This window comes from Morone saxatilis, unplaced genomic scaffold (genome assembly GCF_004916995.1).
Source record: "Morone saxatilis isolate NCDOM2014 unplaced genomic scaffold, NCSU_SB_2.0 Contig1, whole genome shotgun sequence".
Taxonomy (NCBI): domain Eukaryota; kingdom Metazoa; phylum Chordata; class Actinopteri; family Moronidae; genus Morone; species Morone saxatilis.
This window is the reverse complement of record NW_023339651.1, coordinates 14009168-14019678: the sequence shown is the minus strand read 5'-3', so window position 1 is coordinate 14019678 and position 10511 is coordinate 14009168. Positions and strand designations below refer to the sequence as shown.

At 40.9% G+C, this 10511-nt stretch overlaps 1 protein-coding gene across 1 annotated transcript in view; it reads right to left on the bottom strand.

Annotated features, from left to right (window-relative positions):
- Positions 1-3522: 3522 nt before the first annotated feature.
- The window catches only part of fscn2b (fascin actin-bundling protein 2b, retinal), an 8372-nt gene continuing 1383 nt past the window's right edge, over positions 3523-10511 (bottom strand). Inside the window, exons 3-6 of the mRNA XM_035668220.1 lie at positions 4857-5013; positions 4243-4364; positions 3967-4134; positions 3523-3728 (exon numbers count right to left, since the gene is read on the bottom strand). Of these exons, the coding sequence (XP_035524113.1) occupies positions 3523-3728; positions 3967-4134; positions 4243-4364; positions 4857-5013 (653 nt within the window). The remainder of the gene's footprint in view (positions 3729-3966; positions 4135-4242; positions 4365-4856; positions 5014-10511) is intronic.

The window sequence follows — 10511 nt, the reverse complement described above, 5'->3', positions numbered from 1 at the left end:
TGTTTCAGTCACTCAGTCTCACTGGGAAACCACTGATTAACATGACAAAAGCATTATGCATTAGAGCTACTGTAATGCCTCAGGCAGGTTTACACCCAAAACCTAAAACTTGTGCATCCTGTAAGTTCAGCAGTTGCAGAAGTAGTCTGATTATAACTACATAATGTGATGATGAGGATTGTGTTAGTTGAGTTAATCAAACCTTTTTTTAACCACATATTCACCTTTTCTTTAAGCAATGCATTAAGTAGCCTTTGTTGTTGTTGGTCTGATTATTTGATTTAGCAGTTTAGAGTCTATTTCAACATGTTGTGCAGTGTGTCACAATCAACCACCATGTTAAAACTTCACTGCTCCAGGTGAGGCTTGAACTCACAACCTCGCGCATCACGTCTGCCAGGTTACTGTCTTATATAGTACCGCGCGCTGACCGATGGCGCCACTGGACACCACAGATTCACTGTCTGGATTAACCCCACACTGATGACAGGCTAATTAAAGGTAAAAATGTTTTAGTTATTCAGTCTCACTGGGGAACCACTGATTAACATGACAAAAGCGCTATGCATTAGAGCTACTGTAATGCTTTGGCCGGGTTTGCATTGAAACCTAAAACTTGCTGAGATTTCCTTGTGAGATTTCCAAGTCTCTTGACATTTAGAGTCTTGTGATCAGTGTGAGCTGTCAATTACAGTCAGATAATTATTTTTCCTTGACCACAATGGTATAATTTCTTTGCTCCAGGTGAGGCTGTGAAGTGTGTGTGTGGTGCCACCTTTTGTTGGTTATTAGTTTGTTAAACATTCCTTCCAGATGTTATAAGACATACATACAAATAGTCTGCTCTGAACAATAATGTGTGTCTGAAATGTTTTTTACACAAAAAATTATAAATCCCACTTTGCCATCTACTCCTTGAATCTATCAATATGCAAATTGTGTTCATTTCTAAAGTTTTCCTGATGGACACAAGATGTCTCCTACATCACCGTGATGTTCATTCTCAGTGTATGTGCACTGGTGATCTCAAGGTTCTACACTATATAAGTTGCATCCTGGACCAGAATTGATTTCCAACTACTTGTGAGGTCACATCACCGCTTAAAATGAGAATTTTAATGGACACAGAGAAACTTTTCACTTTCAGCAGATGAATGTGAAAACATCCTTCTAGTGTCACACTCTGCACAGACATCATTCTGCACATTAACCTTAAGAGGATATATCTGACCCAAAAAGCACCTCCTGCTATCGTCACAGCAACAGGAACACCTGCTGGCATAAAGCTGTAAGCTCCACATGTCCACAGCAGCACCAGGTCCTGACTTGTGAAGACGTCCAGGTGATGTCTCTGCTTCCTGTAAAGATGTTGACCTCTGATTCTTGTGGGGTTCCTCCAGGGCAGCTAACAGTGGACCCTAAAAACTTCAGCAGCAAGTAATTAGCACTAGCAGATGATAATAATGAGCTACTCCAACAGCAGTTTATTTAGTCATTTATTATCACAGTCCACAACAAAGATGAAACTTGAATTTATAACAATGGACCCTGGAAACCTCTGCAGATGACTCTCGGGACCAGCACATTCTGACTTAAGGAGACTCCTCAAAGTCCTGCTGGAAACATCCTCCAAGGGATGAAGAAGAAAGAAACTCCTGGGCTCCAACTATAGACTCTACCTCGTCAAAGATCTCAACAAAGGTGAGGGAACTCAGAGGGAGACTCATTCACACTTGTCTTTTCCACTTGTGCTGACGTATTTGTTTTGACACAAACCAGTTTAGAAACAAACATAATGTCTATCTATTGCTAGAATTTAAATCAAAATCATTGACTCACTTTCAACTTCTGTTCTGTTTTTACTTTATGGCCAATTGTATTTAAATAAGAGCAGGTTTTTAAATCATTCTTTCTTTTCTGTGTCTGTCTTGTGCTGGTGGTGGTTAGCACCAGTGGGGGTAAGCAACTAAGGACTGTAAAATTTTGAAGTACATGTACTTAAGTAGTTCTATTTTATGCTACATTCTACTTTCCTACATTACTAGAGAATTGTTGTATTTCATATATTTGACAGCCCTAATCACAGGGTCCTGTCCTTGCATGGACTTGATTGGCGAGCAGTTCAACCATAGACTAATTTTTCCTTCTCACACTGTGTTATTTTAATTATCTTTAGGACCCTCAGAAAGGCGAAAGTGTTTCACAAGAAAGGTTTAGGAAAATTAGAGAAAAGTCAGAAAAAATCAATCAAATATGTTTTCTATCCCTTTATGATCAGTAGTGACACCTCAGATTTTTCATGGCAACACTTATGTTGGGAATCACCAGCCTCGGTAGTATGCATGTGGATATTAAGCTTCCAGTTGTGTTGTCTACCTGTAATTGAAGGGAAATTAGTATTACACCAACCTTTTACCAACACTTAGGGTGCTTGCACATCTGTAATTCGGTTAACTTGGTCCAGACTGTTCACACTGACTTTTTATGAACGAACCCAGAGGAGTAAACATATTGGTCAGTGGAATTTCATTTCCCCATGTGGGATCATGTAGCGATGAGGATGCAGGATGACAGTTGCTGAAACTGTTCAATGAATGATTTACCTGTCTGTCTATCGTAAACCGGACCAAATCTAAAAGGTGTGAAAGCACCCTCTGATAAGCTTGGCTTGATTCCTATAATTCTGGTAGATACATGACATTATCAAAACAAAACATAACCAGCCATGCAAGTGTATTTTGTAACTTTATGCTCATAAAAGAAAGAAGAAATGTTGAAAAAACATTGCAGAGGGACAAATGAAAAAAGGTTGGAATGATCACATTACTACCAGGTACTTGTACATGAGTCTTGGTTACAGTCTTCAACAGGTGACTATTAGAAACCCAATCACCCTTGTCTGCAAATAAACATCCTCAGACAGCAGTACCATCCTAATGACTCAAACTCCTCTTAAAGGTGATCTCACTCGTAATGTCCGTCTCAAATGGCACCCAGATTCATTATGCTTCTTAGACTGGATGACTGTCATTACACACCTGTATGACCCAGTTGTTGCTTTGCTGTCAATAATGTAACACCTTTAAGCAGTGGTAGAAACCTCGATGTATGTTGGTTTTACAGCATAAATCTACATGTCTTTACTGAAAGGAGGAGTTTAGCTCATTGGGAAAAAATCTAAAAGAACAAAACAAAAACTCAAATCAAAAATGTTCATTCACACTAATTTGCTGTTTTGACATCAAGTACTGACTCAAAAACGTTGTTCACTTCATCAAGACGTTTCTTGGCTGAATATGTGTGGCCAGTTCCTCTTCTTGAACTTTCTCGCCTCTGTTTGAGTCAGTTATCCCTGTGAGTTCATGTTGCGACCTCTTTGTAACAGGAAGGAGAAAATAAGTGGGATGAAATCAGTACAGGTCGTAACTCTTCCCTGTCTTTCACCTCAAAATGCCACAGAGTTAACTCAACGAAGAGAGGAGTCAGAATCTAGGTCTTAGGTTAAGATTGGATTGGATTGTATTAATACTCCCACAGGGCTGAGCTGCTCAGGCTGAGACCATCTCCCTTCAACGTGCCTCCCTGGTCTCCACGCAGGTATTTGCCGTTCTTGCCACGGATGGCGAGGCGTCTGTGCTCCAGGAGCTCCAGAGAGAAATCCTCAGGGACCTCACCATCTGAGCACACCAGCCCAGCACTGTTCACATACCAGAATCGGCCATCCACACCTGCAGGATTTAAAGGGTAGATACACAAAGTCAGCAGAGTAGTAGTTTCTTCTTGATAATAGAATTATAGGATTTACTTTAGCTTTATTCACCATGTTGGGTTTGTCTTTATGCATACAACTGTGATCATGTAATGATGATGATTATCATTGCTGAAACGCAGATTTGTTCGAGAGATGGGGAGCAGAAAAAGGAACCAGGCACAAAATCAATCTTGTTTGAGAGGGCACATCCTGACCTTTAATATGGTAGGCCCCGTTACTGAATTGCAGGGTGAAAATGTCATAGACCGATCTGCTGGCATCCAGCGTGTTGGAATTCTTGTGGTGGCAGATGAATCCGTTGTCTCCTCTCAAGATCAGCATGGGTCGGTTGATCAGTTTCAAAGTGAGCTGTTCATCCTCACCTGTCAAAAGTGGACAGCAAAATCATGAAGACACAAGAGGAGTCAGAGGGAGGGTTTGAGGGAGGGGGGGTACAGTAATGAAGAGTAAAACCTAATATTGTCTCTTGCCTGTGGAATCACTGACAGCGAGCAGCTGGCCATTCTTCTTGATGCAGATGTATTTTCCATTGTTAGCTTTTAGTGCCACCTTCTGGCCAAGCCACTCCACTGAAAACATGGTGTTGGCTGACCTGCAGTAGGGCATCAAGAGAGAAAATGAAACTTTCCCTGCCTTTAAGTGCTCTTGGATATATTGTGATTACATGTTGAGTGCACATGCAGGACTACAAAAGGTAAAGCATGTCAACTAAGAGAGGCTGAACTTTCTATAAAATCAGATTTGCCAGGGTACGTTTAGCAGGTTGAGATAATCAACTCAAACAGTTGATTATTTGCCATCTGCATGAATGCTATCCTTATTATTTTCTTCTTTTCTTATAAAGCATTCACGACTATTTCCATTTATAACTGAAATCAAAGGTCAAGGTTTATGTGCAGTAGTGGAAGGCTGCATAAAGTGGAACATTTATATTTTTATAGTAAAGTAAAAAAAATTGTTATAGTGCAAAACATTCCTTTTGTAAATATATATCTGTGATATAAAGTGTAGAACTGACATACAATTATATTAAATGATGTGTTAATTTTCCCACTGCACTACTGGTATAAGAGCAGTCACTCACACTTCAGTAGCCGTACTCTGGATGCCTCCGTGGGCCACCAGAGCCCAGTAGTTCCCTTGGCTGGTGCGGAAAGTACACATCCTGGTTTCCTTGTCAATCTCCATCTGAAACGTCTCCATGTCTGTCTCATCTTCTTGATTTGCTGCAAGGCTGACTCCTGGGGTGGGGGGCATAGCAAGCAGCTCTTGTCATTAATACTGTAGTGACCGGAGATATCCATTTATTGTTGCTTGCAATTTTATTAATTTTCATTTTCCATTTGTATATTGCCTGTGTGCAATTACTGCTGAACAAGTTGTGACAGCATTTGCACCTTGCACGAGGTGTGAGGTCATAGTATTAAGCAATGAACATAAGGCAGCATTAAATGTGTGTTCACAAATTACATCTGATTGTGCTGAATAGGTGTTTCTCAAGTGCATGAAATAAACAATTTCTTCCGCAGAGCTCTTTTTTTCCTCTTTGGATTTACAGTGGCAAGTCGAAAACCAACAAAATAGGTTGGGAAAACAGCGACATAGCAGCTTGCTAATCAGGTTGTATTGTTATGTTTAGCTTGGCCCAGCATGAAAGAGTTGGTAATCAGGTCTGATCCTAGGATGTTAGGTTATTTTTAAGTGGTTCCGTCTTAAACTCATCTGACATGCTGAGCATATACATTACCTTCCTGAGGGTAATTACATGTTCACTGATTGTGGTTCTGGATACATTTATGGACAGAATATACTCTAAATATACTATAAAATAACACCAAATGTACCCATGCAGGAAAATCTTACAGAGACAGAGCTAAATGTGTAGAATGCATGTTTCTCACAATAATATGTGTGATCAGCAGAAAAACACTCTCACACTCTTCGCTTCAATTACATTGAGACTTCTTAACAGCTAAACAAAAATCACACCATTGATTGACAAACACAGAAAGCAATTATTTCAGCATTGCTAACACATGAAGCGGTATTGGTGTCAAACATGTGAGAAACACACTAAGACATAGACAAACACAGTGACGTCCACTCCTCTCTGCTTTGATGGGAGTTTTGGCTTCCAGGTTCAGAAGCAAATAGCCAGCTTTACTGTTAACCTCTTCTTTATTTCAGAAGTCCTTTTGTGGTTAATATTTCCACCTGTTAGCATTTTCATGAAAGACAACAATTGTTTGTCACCACCAGGAGACAGATTGCAAAGAGCTGAATCCCAAATTAGATACATCCTAGAATAATCCTTTAACAACGCAGATCTGTGCGCCTCACCCCCCTCTTATCTCTCCATGCTCCCTTCGCTGGCCATCCTTCTCTACCTTCCTCCCTTCCCCCATCTCTCCCTCCTTCCCCCTGACCCCCTCAACCCCCTCAACTCCCGCCTCCCACCGTCACCCCACCTCCGGCCCTGCCTATCTGCCCTCTTCACAGCGGGGCTCTGATATAATCAGCTTTCAAGTGCTACCCGTCCAATCACTCAATCCCCTCAATAAAAGAATAAAGGAAAAACAGGAAAAGACCAGAGGATTTATGGTCCACACTTAGCAGGATGTACAGATAATTACCAACCCCTCTCAACCCTCAAGCTAACGGAGCTATGAATGACATATGGACAACATGCTAAAAATGTATATGCGTTATGTAGCTATATTGTTTTATACATCTTAAAGGACCCAAAGTATATTCATGTATAGAGGGCTACTTTTATTTAACAAATACAAACCAAACTCTATTTGACAACAGTGCCCCCCCAAAAAATCTAAAATTATTTAAAGACTGAAACCTCAGAAATGATCAGTCTATACAGTTTATTGGTAACAAGCAGGTGGCTGCATTGGAGAAGTGCAGAAAATGTTATTTCTTCCTCCTAAACTATCATTCTCAGGTTACAGATAACAATACAAAAATAAATATAACAGCGACAAGACATGCTAGTGATTCTGTGAGGCTGTATTTAGGCACAGTGGGGCTTTGATCGCATGCTTACGTCAGCATGCTAACATGTTTGAGGTGTTCTGTCAAATGAAACGCAACTTTTCTCAAATAAACTAAATATATTGAATCAGCATTGTCGCTGATCGAATCAAACGCTTTTAGCTGTGGATCAGTCTAGTATAGTAAGTGAGCACACCAAGTGATGCCATTAGATATGCAAGCATTTGGTCATAAACCAAAGCATTGGACAAATAAAACACTTGACCTATTGATGGCACTAGACCTTTAATATCTTGGGAATGGATCCACCAGTTGTTGAGATATTTATGTCTGGACCAAAGGGGTACACCAACCTACAGACCAACAACACCATCCCCAAAGCTGTGCTGCTAACATGGATAAAAAACAACATAAAACAAAGATATTATCTGTATGTCTGAAGTGAGGTCAGCTCAACTTTAATAACACTAATAAACCTGAGCTCACTATGATACATTGCATCAAGTGGTTTAAGGCTACTGAGGGATTCATGCATATAAATAACGTGCATAATCCAACACAGATGCACATACACACCTACCAGTTTACAGCACATTTTTTGGTAGAAAAACCCTCACAAAAACAATTTCAACTCTTGTTCAGCCCTAGCAGTTCATGTTAGTGTTTTAAGATCCCTTTGGGGTCATTTTGTTTTAATTTGATATCTGACCGTAGATACAGACTGGAGGATGGAGAAAGGGGATGACGTGCAACAAAGATGTCATGGTTACTGAGCTACCGGGACGCTTTAATCACATCTTATTCACACCTGATAAACTAGGTATCATGAGGTCTTACAACTGGTTAAATTATCATTGATCTTAAGTGCATGTGAAGCATATATTTCTAGCCCCTCTACTCTGCACCTATGCCTGGGGGCCCATCACTCTCATTCTCTCTCATCCCGACTCAATGTCATGCTTTGTCTACCTATTCCATGTGTCCATTTCACACTAATTCAACCCAGAAATGATCCCCCGACAGGGCTCAGCTGGGACCTCATGGCTGCTATCTGATAGATGAGGGGAGAGGAGGCAGAGGAAGGAGAGAAGGATGGAGGAAGATAGAGAAACAGAGAACAGGGGCAGAAAGGGATTAGATATGCTGAAATCCAAGCCAGCAATCTGAGGATATCAATAGCTGTGTTGATGACCATCTTTGACACACCAGTTGGTCAAGCATACGAAATAAGATGCTGTCATCATAGCCACGACCACTGATAAACTATGCAGCGTAGCACAGTACAGTCCTCATCAGTACACTGCATGGTGCATCTACACAGACACACACAGGTAACAACAGCAGTGGCACATTTTGGATCAGACCCCAGATCCAGCTCCACTTTCTGGTGTTGTCCTACCTGCAGCCTGCAAGTGGAGCAAGCCTAACTAATCCATCAGCGATAGATGCCTCTGACATCTATTATTAATAGTAAGCTGATGCCACTATCCCCCTGTTCCTTATTTCACTCCTTCTCCCAATCCTTCATCCTTCACAACTGCATTTTCTGTTGTTCTTTTATTTCAGTCCATTCGTTTTTTCCTCCACTTATCTGTTCCTGGACTGTGTGTGTGTCTGTGCACAAATGCATCATGTGAGCATGTATGTATTTGTGTTCACGTGTGTTAATGGAAAGTTTTCACTTTCAGGTCAGAGTGGACCACTTAGACCCGAGGAACACAGGGAGGTGATGAGAGACATGATGACAGATCTACATGACATGCTGAGCCACAAACACACACACACACACACACACACACACACACACTGCAGGCATCCCATTGCTGTCTACAGAACCTCTCTTTAACACTTTAATATCTAAATTCATGCTCTACCTGATAACAGCTGACCCTCTTTTATTGCCAACCCATTTACTGCATTTGTACTCACTTTAAAATAGATAGCCAACATGACTCCTCTGCACTAAATGGAGCAGAAACAAAGGTGCTAATTTATGTGTAAAGGCAGGTGACATTAGGGAGGATGAAGAGCCCACCTGTCTCTACACATACTCCTATTGTCCTAAAGTCCTTGGAGACTTGTATCCTCCCTTCTCTGCTTTCCATTTTCCACTTCCTCTTTAGTCATCATGTTGAACCCAGAGGTAGAAGGTAACAAGGTACATTTATCCATGTACTGAAGAATTTTGAGGTACTTGCATTAAATGATTTTCCATTTTGTACTTTTGTCCCACTTTTACTCTAACTTAACAATTTGACCTTTCACCTAATATTTTAGTTTTTCTAGTTTCTCTCAAACTATCACCATTCGCCCGTACTCATTGATTTTCGGCAGCACATCAGCACTAACTGAGGCCAGCTTAGTGGGTTAGATTAGCAGGATAGAGCGGGACCTCGGAGGGGCAGAAGCTTTGGCCCCAGGTGAAAGGGAGCTTGGGTTTCTGAAAGCAGACTCCCCCCTTGCCTTACAGGAACAGGGGCCAACTTCATCAATAATTCAAAACACCACCTCACCGCTTGCCGCAGCAGGATGGTATGATTGTGTGTGGGCGAGTGTGTCTGAGAAAGATAAAGCTTTTGTTTGTGCAGAACAAGTGTAGGAAGAGAGAGAGAGAGAGAGACTGTAATAATAGACAAATGTAAGCATGCTGCAAGTATTTCTGTCTGTGCATACATTCGAGGCTACTGTATATACTGTATGCACGTTTTATCCTGCACCATATCTTTCTTTCCCTTTAACCAATCAGTTTACAGTTCCCAGTCCTTTAGTTTCCGCCTGAAGCGCCCACTGCTAACCAGGAACAATGAGCGGCGAGAGATTCAGTTACAGCACCCAGGGCTGAGGTAACTCAACCCTGCAGACAAGAATCTGCAGCCTGCGGATGGGTGTCATGGCCAAGTATGCTGACAAGCATTGTTGGTGTATGCTAATCCACCCCAAATCCAGTTTCAAATCAGACCAGCAAACCATTTCAACCATCAGCAACTGAACACTTGGCACGTCCTTTTAGTGCACTGCTGGTTATATGAAACATGATCTTACAATTACAATTGTTCTAGTTTTTACACTGATCAAAGAAATGTAACCTTGTTTTTAAGAAAAAAAACAACAACTTTGAAGCCAATGTGGAGCGGGTGTAATCCATCTTTATAGTAGTGTGGTGTCATGGCTGCATGCTGATCAAATAACGCACTCCAACAGCCCTGTCACAAGACCGAAGAGTAAATACATAATACAGTATCAACAGAGCATTACTCTACAGCATATAGGTTACAAGCAGCTGTTTCAGTAAGCCCAAGCGGCCAAAAGCGCAGCATGTTAACACCATTACCCAACAAAGCCAGGAGGTACATTTAAGAAGGAAAGAAAGATTTTAAAAAAGATTATTTGGTAAAACTTATTCTATTATATTTGCTGCATTTTATAACAGGGTATTTCAAGAACACCTCTGACAACATTTAAACTCATGAAAAAGAAAAAAAAGATTATTTGGAAATATTATTATTTTGAAATGTGTATTTCTGTAGTTATCCCCAACATGGGTGCACAATAGATCTGTTATTTGACAGCATCACTCACTAGTGTAAGAGTTCATACAGACAGTAGACTAACCTAAATCAGTTACAGCACTAAAACAAATGGCGTATTCGTCTCAGGTCTCCTAGATGAGGCTGATAGTCTCCTGTATCAGCCTTGTCTATCTTGTTTTCTTGGAGAGATGCTACTATCCAATGTG